The sequence below is a fragment of the Rattus rattus genome, chromosome 16 (genome assembly GCF_011064425.1).
Source record: "Rattus rattus isolate New Zealand chromosome 16, Rrattus_CSIRO_v1, whole genome shotgun sequence".
NCBI lineage: Eukaryota > Metazoa > Chordata > Mammalia > Rodentia > Muridae > Rattus > Rattus rattus.
Genome location: NC_046169.1, coordinates 38146710 through 38171224, shown reverse-complemented (window position 1 = coordinate 38171224; position 24515 = coordinate 38146710). Strand labels below are relative to the sequence as shown.

The 24515-nt window shown below is 49.8% G+C and overlaps 1 protein-coding gene across 6 annotated transcripts in view; it reads right to left on the bottom strand.

The window, feature by feature from the left end:
• Window positions 1-24515, bottom strand: part of Bicdl1 (BICD family like cargo adaptor 1) — an 86030-nt gene that overhangs the window by 6930 nt on the left and 54585 nt on the right. For 3 of the 6 annotated variants that reach the window (XR_004386041.1, XM_032887076.1, XM_032887074.1), the window contains exons 3-9: window positions 18168-18284; window positions 17268-17279; window positions 15201-15347; window positions 8475-8654; window positions 7510-7728; window positions 6434-6577; window positions 953-1083 (exon numbers count right to left, since the gene is read on the bottom strand). Coding sequence is in view for 5 of the 6 variants with exons in the window: in XM_032887076.1 (XP_032742967.1) it covers window positions 953-1083; window positions 6434-6577; window positions 7510-7728; window positions 8475-8654; window positions 15201-15347; window positions 17268-17279; window positions 18168-18284 (950 nt within the window). In the remaining variant the exon portion in view is untranslated. The remainder of the gene's footprint in view (window positions 1-952; window positions 1084-6433; window positions 6578-7509; window positions 7729-8474; window positions 8655-15200; window positions 15348-17267; window positions 17280-18167; window positions 18285-24515) is intronic. The other 3 variants (XM_032887077.1, XM_032887075.1, XM_032887078.1) reach the window with 3 other exon arrangements.

Genomic DNA, 24515 nt, shown 5'->3' with positions numbered 1-24515 from the left:
AAAGCAGTGGTTGGTGCAATAACGACTTTGGGAAGCTAAACTGTACATGGGGATAGCCTACGCTACACCTAGTAGCAGGGGATATAGCCTACGCCACACATAGTAGCAGAAAAAAAAAACCAACCATGCAACAAATCTATTAAAGCACACAAACACACCCACAGGAGACACATCAGTAAGTCACATGACAGCCTTCACTGGTGGCATCTTCCCGGGGAACAAGTCAAGTGAGTAGCAGGGCAGCTAACCTGTGTGTGTGTGTGTGTGTGTGTGTGTGTGTGTGTGTGTGTGTGTGTGTGTGTGTGTGTGTGTGTGTGAGAGAGAGAGAGAGAGAGGGGGAGGTGGGGGGAGGAGGAGGACAGGAGGAGGGCCTGCTATGGAACCCAGCCTTGAACTTGATCCGTGGTGTAGGCTGGTTGACACTGAAGGCCCTTCTTGTTTGGATTTCCTAAGTTCTAGATCACAGTGTAGACATCATGGTAGCTCACGGCAGAACTTCCTCCCTTCCTTCTTCCCTTCACTCACTCATTGTTGAGACAGGGTTTCTCTGCGTAGCCCTGGCTGTCCTGGAGCTCACTCTGTAGACCCGCCTGCCTCTGCCTCCTGAGTGCGGAGATCCCAGGCGGGTCCCATTTTAAAGATAACCACAGAGCGCAGTTTTATTAAAGGAAACGGAGTGGGGGCTGGAGAGATGGCTCGGTGAGGAGGGCATTTGGGGGTCAGGCATGAGGGCCGGAGTCTGGATCCCAGCACTCATGGAAAACCTTATCCTGTATCCTCAGTGCTGCGGGGGTGGAAATGGGCCACAGTTGTGCACCCACCACACATACACACACTACACACACTACACACACTACACACATACACACACTACACACACTACACACATACACACACTCACACACTACACACACTCACACACCAGAAGGTAATCAGCCACCCACGCACTCACTTTGCAATGGCCTCGTCCCGGTCCCTGATGGCCTTCTGAAGCTGCTCCTTGGGCTCCTTGTCCTCAGATGTCACTCTGAGTCTGTCCCTTTCTTCCTTCAGGGCGGTCATCTCCACACTCAGCAGCGTGACCTAGCAAATTTCAAAGAGAAATGTCTATGATGACGCTGGCACCCAGGGGCCAGCAAGATGGATCAAAGGCACAGGTGCTCGCCACGTAACCCTGACAGCCTGAACCCAACTGAATAAAGACGGGAGGAGAAAACCGACTCCAAAAGCTGTCTTCCGACTTCTACCTCAGTCTTGAGGGGCTGGAGAAATGGCTCAGCCGTTAAGAACGCATTGTGCTCTTTCAGAGGACCCAAGGGGTTTTTTGGTTTTGTTTTTTTGTTTTTTTCAGTACCCTCTGTTTACAGCTGGCTGTAATTCCATCTTGAAGGTTTCCTAATCCCTGATACACACAAAATTCAGGACAAAATAAATCTCTGAGAATAAAATTTTAAGAAGCCCCCCACAGGTCTAGAGGCGTGTGACATAAGCCTCCCCTTCCCCACCACACTGTAGGGAGGCTGAACGTGATGTAGCCATGGATCCAGAGTCCCCGTGTCCTCAGCATACCATACCACGGCTCTGGCTGAGCGACACTGCGGGCAGAGTGTGAAAGACACCCCTGTGCATCAGGGCTGGGACAGTTTTGGAGGCAGGGTCTCAGTGTCTGGCCCAGTTTGATCTTCCCATTCAACTCCACAGATCAAAGCCACATAGCATCTCAACACTTGTGGTCTGTCAGTCTGATTCTATCACCTTCTCTGTGGACCAGGCCTCAGTAAATGGTGCCTGGCTCAGTCCTCACAACTGACCTGGGACTTACCATGTGGCAGTGAAGGGCTGTCCTAGTGCCTGTGTCAGCAACACGTTCCACCCACCCCACAGCACGGCGACCTCACTCACACACACCACATCTCAGAAGTGTGTCCACCCCACCTGTACAACAGTGTGGCTGCAAGTGGTACTCAATCCTAAAACACCCGTGTACCCATCAGCTGACATTGTGAGGTAGTCATCAAGCCAAACCTTTACCATGTGGGGACATCCATGACTGTATGCCCTGCTGGGGGAACACTAGAAAAGCCAGATGAGGAGGGCTTCTACTTCCTTCTGCAGTCTGGTGTGAACTAGAGTCGCCCCACCCCCACACGCCCACGGCCGCTGTAGATCCGGGAGAGTAGGGACTGGTTCTGCGGCTGTCCGCTCAGACTCCTTCCTTCCTGCTTGAGACCTGAGGTGTCCTGTCCATCCAGCTGTTTCCACGGCTGACCCTACCCGCTACTGGGCTTAATGCAGTGAACTTTCCAGCACAGTCACAAAGCAAGTGCATTGTCTCGTGAGATTTCAGTGACCGTGTTAAGCGATAAAGACCGACAGGAGAGCCGTGAACAGGGACGCCCAGCCACACGTCTTGGTCAGTGTTACACCCCCACTGACATTTTCCCAGGGGAGGATCCATCCTCACCGATCTGCTCCCTTCTATTAAGGGTGCAGCTGCCACCTTGACTCCACGACTAGACTGAAGATCAAGCTCCCAAAAGAGCCAGCGGTCTCTTAGCATGAGTGCAGAAGATACGCAGGGGTGAGACAGGAAGACGGGAAAATGGTATGTGTATGGTGGGTGTTTGCCTGCTCATATGTCTGTGAAGCAGGCATATATATGCCTGGTGTCCACTACGGCCAAGAGTGTTGAACCCCTGGAACTGGAGTTGTAGACGGTTACAAGCTGCCATGTGGGGTCCTCTGGGATAGCAGCCCGCATTCTTGACTGCTGAGCCTCTCCTAAGCTCAAACTTTGCCTTTAGAACCCGATAAGGAATGCGAGGGCCTGGGCCGGATGCTCTGCTGACTGCAAAAGCCCCAACTTTCTCAGTAAGCTTGGGACTGTGCAGCTTAGAATGTCCGCAAACTCTCATGCACCAAGCTCCAAGGCAGACGTGACTGGGGAGAAGGGTGGCTCTTACCCTAGGTGCCAGCAGTTCTGGCAGCCTCACTGTCCATTGACAACCTAGAAAGCATGTGGCAAAGACAAACTTCTTCAGATCAAAGGAGTGTGGGTTTGGCTTCAGGATAACTGAGTAAGGGTAGACAGGTTTTGAAAGCACATGCTGGCCACGATACTGGACGGGACCAACTAACGCCTCTCTGTGTCAAACACACTCACATGTTTGAGTGTGAAACAGAAAAACTTTCCACTATGGCCTAGAAAACCTCAAGAAGCCAGAGGCCAACAGACAATGCGTAGGAAGGGCTGTGGAGATCAGGAAAAAACCAAAAACTCAAAAGAACAGCATGTTCCCCCACCCCATCTCCCACGAGTTTATGTGAGGCCTAAGTGTGGTGAAGGCCCCACTACAGATCTAACTGTTCTCCTCACTCTCGTCAGGAAGCTGGGTCTGACGTGACGGCTGGCATCCGAGGGGACCTGGCCTGTTTATCCACACGCTTCGGTTACACCCCACAGAGGCCCACATCCTTAAACCGCACGTAAGAGCCCACCCTCGCAGCCATGGAACTTGGTCTTTCCTTCAACCACCATTTGAGTCTCTGTGTTACAGCCTTGTCCAGTGCCTGTGCTAGGGACAGCAGGAGACAGCACTGAGTTAGCCCTTGCGCTGGTCATTTTGGGGTCTGTAGTCTGCCCGATTGGAAGAAAACATGGGGATGTAGTCGTGGAGCAGAGCGTCCAGGAAGGAAGGAGACCAAGAAAGTAGCAAGGAGGAGGAGAAATCTGCTCTGTAACTGAAGGATGGGCATGGACGCCTGTGCAGGCAGGAGCGAGGGAGGATCCTCCAGACAGGGCCAAGCTGGAGGGGACACGCCCGAGTGTGCACAGCTCCTCTGTGATTGTGCAGAGGAGGTGAGGCCTTAAGATGGCGGAGGCTGGCAGCATGCGGAGCGCACAGGGCCAGGATCTGATGACTTCTGCTGGATATGGAAGCTGCCCACGACCCACATGAGGTACCCTGCTCTCACCCCACAGGAAAACTGCCGCCATGTGAAGGCGGCTGGCTGCAGGTGTGTGCACCATGTATGTGTGCCCGGGGCCCGTGGATTAGGACGGAGTGTCAGAACTGCAGGTACCGTAGGCTGTGAACCGCCATGTGGCTGTGGAAACTGACCCTGGGTCCTCTACAGGAGCAGCCAGTGCTCTCAACTGCTGAGCCGTTTCCCAGCTCCTGGGTGCTGGCCATTTAGACTCTGCAATTGATCCTGAAGGCCCTGTCCATCTGCTGGTATCTGCTCTGTACCCATCAATGACAAGGGGGATGCTAAGAATGGCGGACACAGGCACTCTTCATGCTCGCAAGTCTTCATGCTGGTTATAGATTTTGCCTCAAACAGGTAATAGCAGTTAAAGAATTTGCACTCTTCTACTTAACAGTCTGGTTGGTTTTGAGGGTGCAGCATGCAGCAGTCCACACCCACTGCTGGCCCAGTTTCCAGGGGGCGTAAAGAACTCCCAAGTGGGAAAGCAATGGGCTTAGAGACCAGATCACTGACTGGACGAGGCTTGACCTTTAGCCTAGCCGTTCCAGGAATCTCAGCTAACCCTGTCTGTGCCTTCCTCCATGAACAGAGAGAGAGTCCTGTGTCCTCCCACACCGTTAGACTCTAGGCTGCAGGCGTCCCACACAGCCACACATGTTTACAGGCAGTGCCGTTCACGGGAGTCCTGGGTGAACCAAGCCTGCATGGCCTATCAAGCCCTAGTGTTTCATGGTCACCTGGACTATAAAATCCCATCTGAACCCCGATCCCTACCATGAGTACCGCATTGCGGATGCAGGTGTGGCTGGGCTTTTTGTTGAGACTTCTGGAAAGGAAGTCCAATTCTACACTTCGTATGGGACATCAGTGGAGTCTAGAGACTCTCTGAAGGGAGCTCACAGGAACTGGACTAAACCAGATACCAAATAAACTTATTTTCCCACTTTTCTTCTTTTCTTTGTTTTTTTTTTTTTTTGTTTTTTTTTTTTTTTTGAGATAAGGTTTCTCTGTAACAGCTCTGGCTGTCCTGGAACTCACTGTGTAGACCAGGCTGGCCCTCAACTCTGCTTCCCAAGTGTTGGATGACAGGTGTGTGTGACCACTGCTACTCTGGCTGTCAGCTTACGCAGTAGGGACGGCTTCCTAAAGCTCCGCCCCAAGCTCTGGACAACCTGTGTGTCAACTGTATTTCTAGTGAAGTACTGTCCTCCAGGAAGGTTTTAGTTTTTAACTCTGATAAGCAAAAAGCCAAAGTACAATCTTTAGAAAATTAATAAGACATTAATAAGCAAGCGCTTGATTTACTAAGTGGGAGACTGAGGCGAGAGGATCCAGTGGGCCTGAGAGTGCAAGGCTAGCAAATGCGACACAGCCACCCTCCATTTCCAAACCAATCTGCCAACAGCACAAGCTTTAATCTGAAGAACAGCGAGACAGGCGTCAAGGAGCCTGGCTGGTCATGAAGTCGATTGTACCTAAGGATGACTTGAATCCCTAACCCCCTGCCCTTACCCCAAATGCTTTGATTATATGCACGTGCACCAAGTCCAAAGGACCTCTAAACGATCTTTTCTTCTCCTTTTGGGAATGCTGGGGACTAAAGCCAGGGCCTTGCAGTCGCTAGTCAACACGCCCACCACTGAGCTAGACCTGCTCAGGGAACTTTAGGATCCACCTGTCTCTTGTATTTTATTCCTTCACTTTAGAAGATCTGTCCTTAAGACTGAGTCTCTCTCTGAGGACTGTAGACTTTATTCAGGAGCATGCCTTGGGCTGCCTAGCCCACTCCCCAGTATGTGGTCAAGAGTAAGCCACAGCTATGACCTTCGTCCTTGCTCTCTGGCCTCTCAAAGAAGGGTAGTGATGCTGTGGGCGGGCCTCCCCATATGGTCCAAGAGATCAGTGGAAGACAAGGGTTTATAATGGAGGTCTCTTAAGTGTAAGAAACGTTACCAAGGTGAAAGCTGTGCGTCAACCCCATGCTGAGGGTGGGAGCAGTGGCCCAGGACGGGTGGGGGTGTGAGTGGGACTATCTGTAGGTGCCCCCAAGCTGTCGCTCCTGCACAAGAGTCTGGTCTAGAGGAAGCTTGTCTCAGGACAGACCTCAACAGCTTCTTTCTGGGTGGAGCTTCTAAGTTCTTTAGCATCTTTCAGGCCCACAAGAGAGAGTCATGATCGAACAAGAAAGCAACAGTAAGGGCAACAGAAGTTTCCAGAGCTGAAAAACAGGCTCCCAGGGGGACGAAGCCAGCACCTTAAAGAGCAACTGTATGACCACTCCCACAACACGACCTGGGAGCTTCGGCTTTCAGTGGTCAGCACCCAGTTCCTCAAGTTTGGGTCCCAGCCCCCTAAGAATGTGGTGGAGGGAGCTGTGTGTCACACACGTGAGAGAGCCTTAGCCCCTGTGCACATCCTCTGCACTGTGAAACAGGGTGCTCACCTGACTGTGGAGTTGCTGCAGCTCTTCTAGGCTCTGCCTCAGTTTACCCCTCTCTCCCTCCATGAGCTCCCTCAGGGCTCTTGAGTCCTCACTGGTCTGCCTCACTTGTTCTTCTAAGGACTCGTCATCCATTCTCCGGGTGCCCTGACAGAGAGAGGTCAGCGGTGTGGGGAGGAGACGTGAGCAGCAGTTAGTGGGAGAACAGAGGGCACACAATGCAGAGAACGGAGAGATGAAGAGGAAGGACAGACAGATGGACAGACAGGATGGCACAGGTCGGGCAAGTGGGACTTAGGGAGAGACTCCTGTGTTAATTTTACCCTACAAAAGTCCGCTTTTGCTTCAAGCTTTGGGAGAAGCAGCTGCCTACGTTATCAATGGCGCACATCACTGATACCTTCCTTATCCCACACGGCCTCCTACCATCCACTCTGCAAACCCACCCAGGCTGTAACGACAGAAACACTGCTCTCCACCTCACTGCCTCTAATATAACAGGGTAACTCCTCGGTGGGAGGAGGGTGAGATGCGGGAGAAGTCAAGGAGAAACCCACATGGCTCTGTGGACACGCCAGGCCTCCCTGGGAGCCAGAAGAAAATCCCTTTTCTTTCCACGTAAGGCCCTGTCTGGGTTCTCAGAGCCCTGCTCGCTTCCTCAGTCTGTGCTGAGATTTCCCAGGGAAGAGGCCTTAGGGATTTTGTTGTTTTTTTGAGACAGGTTCTTACTACGTAGCTCTGGTTGTCTTAGAACTCACTACGTAAACCAGGCCAGCCTCAGAGTCCCAGTACCCCGCGCCTCTACCTTCAGAGTGCTAGGGTTGAAGCTGTGAGCCGCCATGCCTGGCAAACTTAAGTTTTATTTTGCCCACTCACAGTTATGCTATCAGGACAACCACAGAAGAACAACTCGGGAGTTTACCTGGATATGACGCCCACTGTTCCCTTGTGCACACTACAGTAAACAGGATGATGCCATGGTGCTCATGGTTCTCAACCTGGGGACTTACTGTACCATCTGCATCGAGTTCCCCCGCACACTGACCACAGGCTGCCCACAGCCCACAGCCGGCCCTTACCGTGGGCTCCACGCCGTCCACGATGCTCTGGATCAGCCTCTTGAGATCGTTGAGGGCGGTGCGCAGGCTGCCGGCAGGCACGTCCTTGGCGGATGAGGTCTCTGAGGACTCATCCATGGAGGAGTCCGTGGACACAGCTGAATCGGCGCTGTCATTCCCTCGAAGGTGTGAGCACAGATAGCGAACCTGGCAGTAGGCTTCCCAGAGCTGCAGCCTCAGCTGTGTCACAAAGTGTTACGTCACTACAGACTCTAGAGGGGACTGGGTCAGTAGTGCCCAACCCGAAACACACGGACTTGAGACCCTGACTTCAGGAGCAAGGGTTTTAAATATCTTAAGACATAATACTTAGTTTGGAGCTAGTACATCTTAGACTTTCAATTTTTTTTCTTCCGAGACAGGGTTTTTCTGTGTAGCCCTGGCTGTCCTAGAACTCACTCTGTAGACCAGGCTGGCCTTGAACAGAGATCTGCCCACCCTTGCCCCCTGAGCACTGGAAATAAAGGCGGGCACCACTACCGCCATGCTCAATTCTTTCTGAGCTTACTATGTAGCCCTGGCTGGCGTGGATCTAGCCTGCCGTAACTGCCCTGCGTCAGTCTTCCTTGTCCCAGTGATTAGCTATCCCCAATTACTGTTTTCCCTGTTCTCTCACCCTCTAACCCACTAATTTGCCACGTGAAATGTGTCTGCCACATATGATTAGCTGTACGCTGCAGTCAGAGCCTGGTGGGGGGAGGGTGGTGATGGGGACATAAACAGGCAAACAGCACAGAAGGGATGGACTGCAAGTTCTCTAGGACTCCAGATCACCTCAGAGGCCCAGGAGAGACTGAGCAGGTCACCATGCTCTGGCTGCACTGCTCAAGGTTTGAGTGGCTGACCAGGGAGTCTCACACCCCAGCCCGTGGCCATCGGAGTAAGTGTTGAAGAGGACGAGGAGAACCTGGGGCCCACTTCAGCACCTGCTCTCTCTCCTGCTCCAGCTCCTCGGCCTCCATGCTCTGCTCGATCTCTGACAGCAGGGACGTGCTGGTGGCCGCCGAGCTCTGCAGGCTCCTCTCCTCTGTGAGCTCCTCCACTTTGACCTGCAGCTGCCGGTAGGACAGACGGACCTCCTGGAGCTCCAGCTGGCTCTGGTGCAGCTGTGGGAAGAACACGCAGGCTGGGCGGCTTATCCACATCTTGGCAAGCAGCGCCGGGGACTTGACCCTGGGGCTAGGCTGGCCAACAGCTCAGAAAAACAGAGGCAGGAGGAACACCCATCAGGTTCTATGGGGGATCCAGTCAGCAAAACCCACCTCTGGGAAATTCAACAGAGCAAACAGCTCTGGTCCTTCAGAAATCACGGGGAAAAAGTTAATGGAAGAAATGAGTGATTCAAAAGACTCAAGGGGCCGCTATGGCACACCTCTAGTCCAGATACTTGGGAGTGGAGGCAAGAGTTCCAGGTCAGCCAGGGCTATGTAATGAGACCCTGTCTTGGGTGAGGAGGGGAGAAAAGTACGACATTATTTAGTAATGGTTAATTTAAATATTGGAGATTTTAGTATTTTTAAATTCCTCTCCTCCTGCTGATAGAGCCTGTCTGTATAACCAGAGTGACCTGAAATTTGGAATCTTACATAAACCTCTGAAACGGTAGCACCTTTGGGTGCCTTTCCCTGGGAACCACTGTGTTTCGAGGCAGGCTTCCACTGGTTTGGGGGACTGCTGATTAGGCTGGGCCGGCCGGCCAGTGAGCCTGAGGTGGGTTGGAGCTCAGGTCCTCATGTCGTAGAGCATGGCAGGCTTGGCTGTGTACAACCGAGGCTCTACCGCTGGGCTTTCCCCACCCCTCAGAGTAGAAAACCAACGAGGGACCACAGTGATGAGGGACCACAGTGATGAGGGACCACAGTGATGAGGGACCACAGTGATGAGGAACCACAGTGATGAGGGACCACACTGATGAGGGACCACAGTAATGAGGGACCACAGTGGCCACAGGACTGCAAACACTGAGCACGGGGGAGAATGGGAGCAGACACAGATCTCACTCCCGATGAGTGCTGGAAGTGTACACTTAGCCACTCAGTGTCCCCAGCAGTTTCTTTTATAAAAAAAAGAAATGTTATTATTATGGTGTAAGTATGCGGGTTATGTACGATGTGTGTGCAGGAATATGACACACGAGGTCACTGCTTTTAACGGAGTCATCTTGCCAGCCCTCCTTGGCAGGTTTTTAAATGAATTAAACACGAACTCTGCAATGATCCAGCAACTCCATCTGAAGTGTATGTTTCCAGTGAAATGAGAGGGTCAGAGAGAGACGCTGTCTCAAGCAGTAAGTGGAGGGTCTGGAGAGGTGACTCAGCGGTTAAGAACACGGCTGCTCTTCCAGCTCACCCGAAATCGATTCCCAGCACCCACGAGGCAGCTCACAACTGTTTGTAACTCTTAACCCATGGAATCTGATGCCCTCTTTTGGCCCCTGAGGGCACTGCATGCACATGCTCTACAGATGCGCAGAGACACAACACCCAAATACATAATAAAGCTTAACGACAATTATTAAGGTGAGACAGAGGGCATAGTCTGCCTCAGCAGAGGAAGGTACAGCCATAAAGACTGACAGATGTGAATCTGATCCTCAGAACCCACAGTGGGGAAGGGGAGACCAACCCCTAAAAGTTGTCCTCTAAGCTCTGTCTCTGTGTCTCTCTGTCTCTGTCTCTGTCTCTGTCTCTCTCTCTCTCTCTCTCTCTCACACACACACACACACACACACACACACACACACACACACACACACACACACAGCAGTAGTGGACGGTACCAGGAAACCTGATTAGGCTGAGGATGGGAGGAATGTCTCCTGCTCCTGACCAGGCCCCTGTCATGTGACCACAGCACCCCATGGAGAGGATCTCAACAGTCAGTCACTTAGGGGCAGCACCCAGCCCCCCCATGCAGATGAGGCATCCCTAACATCTCAGACCAAGCCAATAGAAAGCACCTGCTGTCAGACCCCAACATGTATATAAGACCCTGTGCAGAGGAATAAAGGGGTGAGAATTACTCCATCAAGGGCGTCTGAGAGCTCTGTCATATAAAGGCTATAACACTGCCTGGGGAAGAGTTCTCTCCTGAAACATCCACCTGGGGCCCACCACAGTCACTTCCTGCCCCGTGGCTCTGACCTTGGCTCCTACTGCTGCACCTCACTTGCTAGCTGAGCCCTTTGTCGAGCAGCAGCAGCACTCAGAGGCGGCCCTCCCTGCTCACACCACCCTCCCAGCCCTGCTCTGTAGCTGTGTCTTACTGCAGTACTAGACCCCCCTCTACTGACCCCCCTCTCCTGTTTGGAGTATGCAACTACTTGATCACTCCAGCCAGACCAGAGCCCCTGCAGATCTCCTCAGACAGTGTCCGGTATACAGACCAGCAAACACACACAGATTTTTTTTTTTCCCTCTAAAGGTTAGTATGGGTGGAGAAATTTCTGGAGCCATCTCTGTTTCCTTAAAAAGAGCAATACGAGGGGTTGGGGATTTAGCTCAGTGGTAGAGTGCTTGCCTAGCAAGCGCAAGGCCCTGGGTTTGGTCCCCAGCTCTGAAAAAAAAAAAAAAAAAGAAAAGAAAAGAAAAGAAAAGAAAAAAGAGCAATACGTACATTTCCCACAAGGGTGGCCATTAATTTAACAGCCAGGGTTTGGCTGGGAACATAGCTCAGTGCTGGAGGGGCGACCTTGGGTGTCCAAGGCCTAGGGAACAAGCCCAGCACTGAGGAGGACTGTGCTGCTTTCTTTCCACTAAGCTGCTGTGCCTCCTGCAGACGCAGGGGCTCTGCGTGGGTGGTGGCAACTCTGGTTCTCATGAAAGGAGCCAGTGCTTCAGAGACTTGAGCCAATCCTTTAGGTGCCTGGAGCCTCACCTTCAGCCCATCTGCCAGGGAGTGGCTGGTGAGTGGCCTGAATGAGCCCAGCTGCAGACAGGACAGGACCTGGCAAACTGCCTGCCTGTCCCTGGATCAGCTACACCTGCTGCTACACCTGCTGCTACACCTGCTGCTGCACCTGCTGCTGCACCTGCTGCTGCACCTGCTGCTGCGCCTGCTGCTGCACCTGCTGCTACACCTGCAGCTACACCTGCTGCTACAATGGGACCTCCTCCAGGCCCAGTGTTGGGAAAACTTGGAAGGAAAGAAAAAGGAAACAAAATAAGCCAGGGTTACAAGGAATAAAGAGACATTCCTAGGAAGCATTTGGCATGGTTACAAGCAGCACGGTAAGTAGCAAATGCTTTTCAATTATTCTCTAGGAAACTCCACACACATCTCAGCAGGATGTTCCCACAGTTAGATACAAGTTCTTACACACTGGACACAATTAGTTCAATTACTCACGCACACTCAAAGAGATGTAATTCACTGTAACAGCGAGAGAACAAAAGGCCAGGGGGTGCCTCATTCTCTGGTCAGTGACTGATTCACCACCTGGACAGATGTGCAGAAAACTCAAATCTAACCAAGGAGGAGCCTGGCAATAGGAATCCTGTAATGTAAAAGTAGTCTCTAGGTAGGCATGGCTGCATACACCATTGATTCCCTCACTCGGGAGGCAGAGAGTTCCAGGCTACCCTGGTCTACAGAGCTAATTCAAGGACAGGCAGGGCTAGACAAAAAACTCTGTCTCAAACAGAAAGGAAGAAAAAAAATATAGTATCTCTATATTAGAAAGACGGCAGTGTATTTCTACGTATGAAAGAGGAGGACATGAAATGCTTTGTATTTCTACTAAATTCTCAGTCCTGAAGCAGGGAAGTGAGGAGGATGGCCTCCTCTCCTGACGTGGAGGGGCTGAGATGGTGTGAGGGAGCGGGATTTGCTTAACTATATGTAGAGCCAGGGTCAGGGCAGTCTGTCCTCAGGACGTCTGCTTTATGAGTTACTCACAGGCCCTATGCACTTCTGTAAGGGGCTGAGTGGCCCTTAGAAGGACGACTGATTTCTTTACCGAGGATCAAAGCCAAGACTGGATGCATGTACCTGTCATTCCAGCACTTGAGAGCAGGGACAGGAGGCCTAATGTGAGCCCAAGGCCAGCTCTGGTCACCCAGCAAGTTCTGAGCTAGCCAGGACTAACCTTAGACCCCATCTCAAACAAAACGAAAGCAAACAAAGTTTAGCAAAACACTTAGTGAGCAGTGAGTTTTAACAACTGTTATAAGGCCTTAGACAAAAACCAAAAACCAAAGCTGAATTTGATCAGTGGCCTAAACCTCTGTTTCGGGCTGGGAGAACAGCTCAATAGGCAAAGGCTCTTGCTACAGAGCCTGTTGACCTGCATCTGATCCTGGAGATCCGTGTGCTGGAAAGTGAGAACGACTCAGAAAAGCTCTTCTCTGACCTCCACATGTGCACTGCGGCATGTGCACCTGTATAACACTCCCACACACACAAACCCCTCCACATGTGTACCTACAAAACACACACACACACACACACACACACACACACACACACACACACACACACACCCCCCACAGGCCTAGTCAACAGTGAAGCAGATCAAAGGGGCTCTCCTGCTGGCCGCGGCCTTTGCCTTGACTGCTCAGCCTCCTAGATTTATCTGAGGATTTAAAACCAAGGGATTAAACACATTCCAAGGCCACTGACTCAACACTTTACAAATCTGGGTTAGGAATGTGCAAGCTACCTGGGTCAGCTGGATTTTTCTCTGTTATTTAAGGCCATTTTGGCTTTCTGGAGGACAACAGTAACTAGTGACAAGGAGATTTTACATAAACAGAAGGCACAGACAGAAACAGTTCCACAAGTAGGAAAGGTGAGAATAAATATGATTCTCCGAAAAGGGTGGAATGTCCTCCTTGCTTGTGGCCCTGTCTGACTGTGTGACCTCAGGTTCCTGAAGCGACAGCACACTGCCGTCTACACCAGTGAGCATTGAGGGCCCACACTGGTCCTCGCTCCTTCCCCTCATTTCTAGGTCCCCAGTTAGGGAGTGGAAATAATTTTGATTTGCAAATCCATGTTAGGCTCAAAGTTTCTTTTTGGCAAGGACTATTTCTGGGTTTTGTAGTTCTTTTCCTCTCTATTCCGTCTCAGAGTGCTTCACGGGGATCCAAAGGCTGGTGCTGGTGCAAGGAGGGCGTGCAGGGCAGATGAGCAACAGGGGACTCTGCTACAGTGCAGGAGTGGGGGAGGCTTCCGGTCTCCATGCTATCAAGGACTTGGCACACGACTCTGAATAAGTGATTTGTTTTCTGTAGGCTTCAGAGAAGCAGATGAAAGGGACCTGTACCGCTCTCTGCTGTTCATCAGCAACCTTAAACGTTTCTCTCCACGCCGAAACCTGCTGTAAGGCTTTAGGACCGGCAACATTTTCTCTGCCACTCCCCACTTCACTCTGAGAAATGGGGTCTATGCTCGTTGGCCAAGTCCCCAACAACAGAAGTACACCCCAGACCTATTTTCTAGTCAGTGTTTGTTGGGGGCTCTACAATATGGAAAATTATTAGTTGAAGGAACAGAACTCACCAAGGGGGAAAACCTGCTAAATGACCCTGAAAGAAGAAAACTGAGAGCTGAGCTAACAGAGGCAGTGACAGTGATGTTTGTCACTGGACTCCAGACTCAGAAGCTGCTTCCTTTTATTGTTTGAGACAGTTGCAATACAGCCTGGCCTGGTTGGGAACTTGCTACATAGCCTAGGCTAACTCTGAAATCAAATTCCATCTTATTTGGCCTCACAAGTGCTAGTATCATGGCATAGACTGCCATGCTTGGCTTCAGTTAAAATGTCAGCCTGCATCAGAACCTCTGAGCGGCTTTCCTCTGAACCCAGTGGGGCCTCTGTGGCCCAGGGTCTTTGGGTAGGGACTCACCTGGCATTCAAGTGTTGCCTGACCAACCAATTACCCACAAATGAAACCAACACAAACCACTGTACTCTCTCCACCCACCAGGAGGGAAATAATGCTCTCCCTGTGCTGCAGAACCAGCCCAGCCCAGCCCAGCACCTTGGGGACAGATGCTGCCCCGTATTTCTGGGGAGATGGGAGATTACTTTTCTGTTTTGGAGGTTATTTCTTCCAAGTCTGAGCTTGGATTTTTTCAGCTGAAGTCTAGTGCAGTTTCCAAACAAGGGCAAAAATGATTAAGAAGCAGTGTGTCTCAGGAAGGTTAAAAAATATCAGTTAGCTTCCTGAAGGGTTGGCCTGTGCCCTTTCTGGCAACAGGCAGAAGCTGAGTATGCCTGCTGGGCTCCTGGGAAGGCTCTTGGTTTCTGCTTTGTGCCAGCCAACTAAACTTACCCTGTGCAGAGCACAGCAGGACACTGGGAGCAGAGAACAGGGCTCCATGGGCTCCCTTTGAAATCTTCTGGTGGCAGACTTCACAAATGCTAGCTAGCTACAAGGACAGAAGACTGAGTGCTCCCACATTAACTGCCCAGAAAGAACTGTATGACATAGGGACCAGTGGCTCAGAGCACACAGAAGGGGTGATCGGAGAACACTTACTTACCCAGGTAGAGGCATGCTAGAGTCTCCTCGGAGGTATGAGACCCATGTGGAGATCTCAGGGTCACTTAGTTGGCCACCAGCAGTGGTGCTGGCCGTTGCTAAGCACTCACCCACCCCCAACCTGGTCTGGCCCTAGCTCTATGCAGTAGCATCTCAGTCCAGTACCTGCAGGTCTTTGTCATGGCCCTGCCTTTCTAGGATCAGCACCCGGTCCTGTAGCTCCTCCACGGTCCCTTGAAGCAGGTCATTCTCCTCTAGGGTGGCACTGAGCCGATGCTCCAGCTCCCGTTTTCGGTCCGACAGCATCTTGATCTGAAAAGACGGAGATCCACAGGGAGGTGTAGCGTTCTGTCTGGCTAAGTGTAGGAGGAGGGGCTAGTCCCAAATATGATGCTATGTGTCTCTGGGTATTGTGCCCAGGGACCTGGGGCTCATCTTGGAGGACAGAGCTGTACAAACCTGGGCTGAAGGGAAAGGCCCTCCCCTTTAGAAAGCTGTCTGGGAAGGGGTAGGAGTTAGCCCAGGGGAAGCCAGAATGTGGGCTGCCAGGCAGAGGGAGGATAGTCAGTGCTCCGTAAATTCCAGAGATAAGTCGGAGAAGGCCCCACCTTGCCTGACCTCAGCCCTGCCTGGCAGAACAGCACCTGATCTGCCTACACCTCAAGTCACAAGCACCAGGAAGTTCCCTCAGGGTTGCTGTGTTCTGACAAACAGGCTCTTGGCCTTCTCTGCCCACTGCCAGTTCCCCTGAGCTACCATCCCAGTTCCGACCCTGGTCCCTGGCTTATGAGGTACCAGAAGGGCACAGAAGGTAGAGTCTACATCAGCCCAGGCCCTGGAAAGAGCTGACGGAGGCCTCATGGTTTATCTGAACTTGGAATCTGTGAGAAGCAGCACCGGTCTCCCTTATGAGAAATGCTGAAGTTTCGCACATTGCGTTCAGTGTCAAGACACATGCATCTCTTGTAAGCTCTCTTCAGTGTCAGGGAGAAAGCTAAGGAAAGAGATGCCTAGACTCTTCTGGTTTCCAGGTTTGCAGTGAGGAAGCTCAGGCAATACTCAAGAACAGAAATGCCTTATCCAGGGCACCACCATGCCCCGGGGCTCCAGAAAGCTTTCCCAGGTAGCCCTGGCTTTGGGGGAAGGGAAGGCCTCTAGAGTCCTGAGGTCCTCAGCCACCCGCTTCTCCCATGTTAGCTCCTACCACAATGATCTCTCATCCACCTGCATGCCCGTGACTCCTCCCCTGCCATGCTCAGGACGTTCTCCTTCTCTGTGGTCTAACCTGAGGTCTTACAGCTCTCCTTTGTCTAAGTTCTGGGGACCGACCTCAGCACTTTTCTAGGGGACATTTAAAAAATGTCTGGGTTGGGGATTTAGCTCAGTGGTAGAGCGCTTGCCTAGCAAGCGCAAGGCCCTGGGTTCAGTCCCCAGCTCCGAAAAAAAGAAAAAAGAAAAAAAAAAATGTCTGACTTGTTGTCTTCTGGGCTCTGCCTTTCCTTCCCCTCGGCCTCTTGGCTCCTCCCACTCTGCATCAGAGTTGTGCTCTGTGCACAGATCCTCCCTGGCCACCAATCAATCAGATAGGATGTTGTCCTGGGAAGTGAGGTATATGGCCTTTGTCCAGAGAGATCGGGTGTCTGTCCAAACAAAGAAATATTGTCTCTCGGGTGTGCACCTGGGTAAGAGACCAAAAGGAGCAAGCCCCCGTGGGGAATGGGTCTACTATTCCTCTCACTGACGTACACTGACTGACCCATGCAAGGGAATTTTCACGTAAGGGCCCTCTGACCTTTCAATTCTCCTTCCCGGGGATCATCTTTGTTTCCCAGTTTCTTGTAGAGTAACGGGGTGATATGAATCTGATATGTAAGTGGCCTTTAAGATACACTTACGCTTCCAGGTTTTATGAAGTTACTTATTTGAAAGGAATTATCTCAAGTTTAGCCTTTCAAACAGCAGTGTCACTAGATGAGGCCAGGGTTTGGCATTCGTGTGCCAACTTCCTCACCTGACCGACCCCTATGTACCTAGAACTTGTGACCAAATCTGGCAGTAAGCATTCCTGGGGAGCCTGTCCCTGTGAGGCCAGAGAAAGTGGACAGATGGAGCTGAGAGGAAGGCAGGCAGCTTGAAGGAGTGAGCGCCTGGCAGGGCAGTCGAATGGCAAGTCATGCACACAAATGGTCACAGACAGGCATGCCGAACCCCGCTGGAGCGATCTCTACTTACTTCCAGAACCTGCTGCTCAATATCGGTAGAAATTCCAAGGGAAAGGAGGAAAGGGGGGGGATAGGAGGCAGAAAAGAGAAGATATTGACAGACTTTAGGAAAAACATCCTCAGGTCACTTATGACTCAGGGAAGGTTTCTCTGGGCTGAGCGCAAGGGCTGATCCCTTAGCTACAGAACAGGGGCTCCTGCCGCCTGGCTCTGCACTGTTTCTCAGAGTCTGACTAGACAAAGGGATGAAGGTCCCTACAGGATCGGGTGGGAGTCTGTCCTGGGCAGAGCCCCCTTCCAGCTGCTCCGACTCCTGCTCTGTGTGCAGACCCCATGCTGCTCCCAGGACACTCCCCAAGCACCACATTCTTCTCTCCCTGATCTGGCCGGTGGCACAGACCTGAACGTGTTACATGACCACCACGTTTCAGGTATCACACAAAGTGTTCTCATCGCTAACTCTTCAACAGAATCTGCTGTTCTCTTCTGTAAAACCCAAGTTTCTGTCCTACGCTGGGGGACTCTCGGTGCGTTAGTGCTGAGAGTTCTCTGTATGACACCTGACACATGGTGGTGCACTGAGCTAGACCTAAGAGCAAAGAAGAAGGGGGACAATGTTCTCCCCCAGTTTTTGTGGGGGGACAGCAAGGCTGTTTCTTGTAGCAACTGTTCATTAAAAAGTGGGTCATTCAGGATTTCTGTTCCCCCAGCTGTAATTCTCAACAGCCTTATTTTTCCAGACAACAGGCTACCCACAGGAGCAGGTGTCCCCACTTCAGTTCACAGGATGTCTCTGGATGTTTCAGTACGTTTTATAGAGAGCAGGGGGTTTATTCCCAAGCTCAGAGAACTCTTTATCCAAAGACCCAGCACACAATTTCCAGTGTGGCCACACAGAAGCCTCACTCACCTCGGCCTGAAGGCTCTCTAGCCGGATGATATGCTGGTTGGTGGATGAATTTTTCTCCCGAAAGTCTTCTTTGAGAGCATGGACCTGCATGGATAGCTGTCTCTCAACTTCAGATGCCTGCCAGAGACAAGCTGATTTCAGAATGGATCAAAGGGAGATTCTCAAGGGTCTCTTTGCACATATGTCTCACAGAACTTTTGGGTAAGTGTTGGTTTCCACTACCACCGCAAATGACTGCCTCGGTCTGAGGCTACTTCACTGACCAGAGGAATCAGGTCCAGAGACAAGCAGCCCGCAATGCTGGCTATCATCAGCGTCACTCTGTCTTCAGAAGCTCAGCAAGTGTCTTCTAAAGCAAGAGTCTCGATATGCTATGACACTAAAATGGCTGTACTACCTTCTGCCTTGGGCTTCTGGTTGTTTCGAGGTTTATTGTGTAGCCCAGGCTGGATTGAACTTGCTGCAATCCTCCTGCCTCAGTCCTAAGAGCTAGGATTGCAGGTAAGAGATCCCGTCCTCAGCCCCTTTAGGGATTCTCCATTACTCCCTTCCACCTCCTCAGCCATCACTAAAGACATCACTTATCGTCGTCTGTTCTGTATCACTTCTCCTCCACATGGATGCTGTTGGAGTTCCTCATCGTGTATGGTACGGCTCTGAACATTAATTCTTAAGGACAGACTTGCCATTTCCAGTTTTCCTACTCTATTCGTGCTACAAAAGGTGATCTGGAACAGTCTACTTGGTCATGCGTGAACCTCTCGCGAGGGCCTGATGCCACCATGGGAAGCCCAACATGCTGCCCTGTACAGAGGAGAGCCACGAAGCGAAACAAGAACACTCTGTGATCTCTCTGAGGCCACCATGGCTGAGGAACGCTCCAGGGAGAGATCACTATGCTCTGAAATAATCAGAAGTTATTTTCAGAGAAGGTGGGATGATAATGTCGTGGTGTCTGGCGAGTTGCTCAGTGAGGTGCTCTCCGTAAAGGGTCTTTTTACCTCTGAGGAGAGTGTAATCAGTTGTCTATCTTTGTCTCTGCTTTCGTTCCATAATTCAACATATACTGCCTCATTGGACTAGAGAACCACATATCAACCCATTTCTGCTAGAAGAAGACAGTTCTTGAGAAAAATCGGGTTATATAGCTAGGCTGACCTCATCTTAACAATCCTCCTGCCTCAGCTTCTTGAGTGCTAGGATTAAAGGTGTGTGTCATATTGCCAGACTCTATATTTTTATCTTTTAAATAATAAATCATAAAGCACAAAGCAGGATAAATCCAAACCAAACTACTTCTCTTGTATAAGTCAAACTTAGTTTCAGTTACTGCTAGCTTATTTTAGATTTCTCAATCACCATCAAACATGTGTTCGTCACTCTTACCTAAAAGCCACAATAGTGACCTTTACCAAGTGCTTATTCTAGGTAGGAGCTGTGGCGACACTTCCTGTGCTATCTGGGTGAGTGCTCCACACTTCCTGTGCTATTCTGGGTGAGTGCTCCACACTTCCTTGCTATCTCAGTGAGTGGTCCACACTTCCTGTGCTATCTCAGTGAGTGCTTCATACTTCCTGTGCTATCTGGGTGAGTGCTCCACACTTCCTGTGCTATTCTGGGTGAGTGCTCCACACTTCCTGTGCTATCTCGGGGAGTGCTCCACACTTCCTGTGCTATTCTGGGTGAGTGCTCCACACTTCCTGTGCTATTCTGGGTGAATGCTCCACACTTCCTGTGCTATTCTGGGTGAGTGCTCCACACTTCCTGTGCTATTCTGGGTGAGTGCTCCACACTTCCTGTGCTATTCTGGGTGAGTGCTCCACACTTCCTGTGCTATTCTGGGTGAGTGCTCCACACTTCCTGTGCTATCTCGGGGAGTGCTCCACACTTCCTGTGCTATCTCGGGGAGTGCTCCACACTTCCTGTGCTTGGGGAGTGCTCCACACTTCCTGTGCTATCTCGGGAGTGCTCCACACTTCCTGTGCTATCTCGGGGTGTGCTCCACACTTCCTGTGCTATCTCGGGGAGTGCTCAATTTTCTGAGACAGCACAGGGAATAATCCTGGCTCCCCTTAGAGCAGGGCTGCAATCCTGCCTCCAACAGTTTGAAAGAGCTTTTCCCGCTTCCACTGATTACAGGAGCAAGCCATTTTTAAATGCTAAGAGGTTTTATTTAGCACACTTGAAATTTCTTACAATGGAATGGAAGGCCCATCATTAAAACTCTCTCACATATTACAGTTTGACTGCTTGTTGTGAAGTCACTAAACTTGGGGGTTTGAAACATTCAGATTTAAAAATATACTGTTTAAAGAATATACAATACTGGGTTCTTCATGTAACTTCTGTGCGTGTTTATCATGTGCTTTATACACATCCACACCCAGGTCCTTCCCTTGGTCCCTTCACCAAGTCGTTCTCTCTTTTTCCTGCCACGTGTGCACACATATTTAAATCCAGGTTCTATTTATCAGAGAGCATATGCCTTCCTCTTTTCTCTTCTTCCCTCAAACACAGATAGATCTGTAAAGCCCTGGGTAAGTAACTCAAGGATGATTCTGTCACCTCTTTGATACAACTCACAAAACCAAAGAGAAGCCCATCTACGCATTCAGTCCAGCTGGCCTAGGAAAGCTCCTGGGGTAACTTACTCCAATGTGAGTGCCCTAGAAAAGGAATTCAGGCTCCCTTCACCATGGGTTACCAGGGATGGATGCTGGCCTTAGTAGAAAGCACCATAGCAGGGTTGGGGATTTAGCTCAGTGGTAGAGCGCTTGCCTAGGAAGCGCAAGGCCCTGGGTTCGGTCCCCAGCTCCGAAAAAAAGAACCAAAAAAAAAAAGAAAGCACCATAGCTATGGAACAATCTAGCCTCCCTATTACGATCTAGTTTAGACCTTTAGATCTGACTAAAGGATTAGTATTAGCTATTTCTGCACATATGTAATCACCTCCTAAGTGAGTATACACACATACACTCCTCTCTAAGGCTCCAAATGTTTTCTGATCCAAGTATCAGGAAGCATCATGAAAGCCTTAGGGACATAATGAGCTGTGACATCTCTGAGCCAGGGACTAGTAGGTTGTCTAAAGAGAGCCACTTGGCTCTCAGATGACAGAAGGTGACATGGAAAAAGTAAAGGGTAAACAGCTTTTCTTTTTCCCATACGCTGTCCATCAACTAAATGACTCACTTAATCTCCGTGTTTCTTTTCTAAATTATAAACATATTCAACATTGATCCCAGAACTCAAGAGGCTGAAACAGGAGGATTATCTCCAGTTTGAAGCCAGACAAGGTTATATGGTGAGATCTTGTCTCAAAAACAAACAAGACAGACCCGAATTAGAAAGCTATTCTTCGGGGTTGGGGATTTAGCTCAATGGTAGAGTGCTTGCCTAGCAAGAGCAAGGCCCTGGATTCAGTCTCCCGTTCCGAAAAAAAGAAATAAAAAAAAGAAAAGGAAAAAAGAAAAAAGAAAAAAAACCAAGAAAGCTATTCTTCTACACAAAGGGGCAGTTCTGAAGGGACATCTATTCCTCTATCTGTAACTCAGGACACGGGGCAGTAGTAAGAGGCCCTTCCAAAGATCAGCTCTCTTCGTAATTATTCTATGCAGGTTTTTGTTGTTTTGTATTTTTAGACGAGGCCTGCTGCTATGTGTTCCTAGCTGGTATGAAACTAGCTATGCAGACCAGACTGGCCTTAAACTCAGAAATATACCCTCCTCTGCCTTCTGAGAGACCAAAGGCATTTATCACCACAACCTGCCACCCACCTTTTTAAACAAAACAAAGCCCCAGGCACTCAGAACATCATGTATGCTATTGAAGCCTACCATACACTGAGGGGCTTGGAATGAGAAGGGCTCCACAGGGTCATATATTTTAACGTTTGGTCTCCACTTGGTGGAACTGACAGAGGCAGTGGAAAAGAAAGGTTATTAGGCTACAGAGGAAGTGGACCTCTTTGGAGCAACTCCAATCTGCGTTGTAAACCTCGAGACTCTGCTTTATACTGTTTAGAAGTAGTGCCTTGGGGTGATCTCAATCTCCAACTGTCCAGTTCAGTGTGTCAGCATAGAAACGAGTCAGCAGTGGTGGCATGACCTAGCAGACACAGCCAGGCCTCCGCCAATGGGCAGGAGTCAGCAGGAGGGACCAGGACCAGCAGGGAGGCCAGAGAAGTTCTCCAAGTGCCTCTCAATGAAGTGAAGATAGCAAAGCCGGAGACTCGAGGCCAATGAAGTGTTGCAAAGCTGCCTATGCAAGCGCAGTCACTGTCTGTTGGGTCCTGTCTATACGCCCTCCCACCATCACAGACGGCCCTCCCAAGGGGCTTGCCTCAGCAAAACTCCACGAGAGGGGTCTGTATCAGCTGACATATCCAGAAACTTCCTCTTCACTCTGTCAATCGGCCTGAGTCTGTGGAAGTGGCAAGAAGCCGCCAGAAGTGGCTTGGTGCATTTCTTTCTATGAAGTCATGACCAGTAAAGAATGGCAAGGCGGACCAGTACCATCCAGTGTCGACTGCCGTGTGTTGGGTTATATTTATATTCCTTAACATTAATCACACATCCTGTCACGTGTTTGCTTCTGCAAAACATCCTCTCACTGTGTCTGCTTCAGAAAACACTCTACCACCTGTGCGCCCCAGCAAACCATCATTTGACATAACTGACTTTCCAAAGAAACCACAAGTTTCCACGTTAGGACTCTGGTAAGGATGCGTAGGTATGGCCTTGCTGGAGGTGTGTCCTGAGGGCTGGTAAGGTTTGAGGTTTTAAAGTCCCTCACCAGGTCAGAGCCCCTCTCTCTGCCTTGGCTTGTGGGTCAGATGTAAGCTCTCAGCGACTTCTCCAGTGCTCAGCCTGCCTGCTGCCATGTTCCCTTGCTGTGAACTCCAGCTTTCTGGCACTGTGAGTCCCACGTTAAATGCCTTAAAAAAAAATAGTTGTCTTGTGTTCTTTGAGATCAGAACCAGATCACTTTCTCCACTCTTAGTGTATTAGATATGTTAGAGTAACAAGACAAGAAGAATATACATCAAATATGAAAAAAGAAGGTCAGTTTACTCCTACTTTTAGAAGACATATTTTTATACACAGAAAAACCTCAAGATTTCACCAAAATACTGTTAGAATTATTAAATTCAGTAAGATTGTAGGATACAAAATCAATATACAAAAATTGACAGGTTTTAATACAACACTAATGAAATTTCTGAGAAAGAAATTAAGAAAGCAATCCTGCTCGCAACATAATGAAATAAAAGGCTAGGGCTAGAGAGATGGCTCAGCGGTTAAGAGCACTGACTACTCTTCCAGAGGTCCTGAGTTCAAATCCCAGCACCCAGATGGTGGCTCACAACCATCTGTAATGGGATCCGATGCCCTCTGATGGTGTGTCTGAGGACAGCTACAGTGTACTCACATAAATAAAATAAATAAATCTTAAAAAAAAAGAAATAAGGGGTTGAGGATTTAGGCTCAGTGGTAGAGTGCTTGCCTGGAAGGCATAAGGCCATGGTTCGATCCCAGCTCAAAAAAAAAAAAAAAAAAAAAAAAAGAAATAAAAGACCACGGAATAAATTTAAGCAGTGAAGTAAATGATCTCCAAAATGAAAGTTAGAAACTACTGATAAAAAAAACTAAAGATACATGTGCACACACACACACACACACACCAAGAACGGCTAGACTGGAGGGATATTGCTAAGATGCTGACACTATTCAAAGTGATCTACAGATTCAATGTAATTCCTACCAAAATACCATGGCATTTTTCATAGGAAAAAAACACCCCTAAAACTTGTACGGTATCCAGAAAGATTCGTGGAGCCAGCAAACCAGGGAGGCAGATTACAAAGCCGGAGACAATATAGTGTTTAACTTCAAGATATACCCAGAAGGCATGGTACTGACACAAGAAAAATTATATGGACCAAAGAGAAAATAATATAGAGCCCGAGTCTTTTTTTTCCGGAGCTGGGGACCGAACCCAGGGCCTTGCAAGCAAGCGCTCTACCACTGAGCTAAATCCCCAACCCGAGCCCGAGTCTTTGACAAAGACAAAAACAATACACATTGGAGGATACAAACTGGACAGATGTATGCAGAACACAGAAGCTCGATCTTTATCTCCCACACACATAAAAACCAATTTAAACAGATCAAAGGTTCAAATGTAAAATCCCAAAGTTAAAACAATTCAAGTTCTTAGTCTGCAAAGATTTTTTTTTTTAATCTTCAAAGCACAGGCAATAAAAACAAAATAAAATTTAAAAATGGGCCAGGCAGTGATGGCACAAACCTTTTAATCCCAACACACAGGAGGCAGGCACTCAGAGCT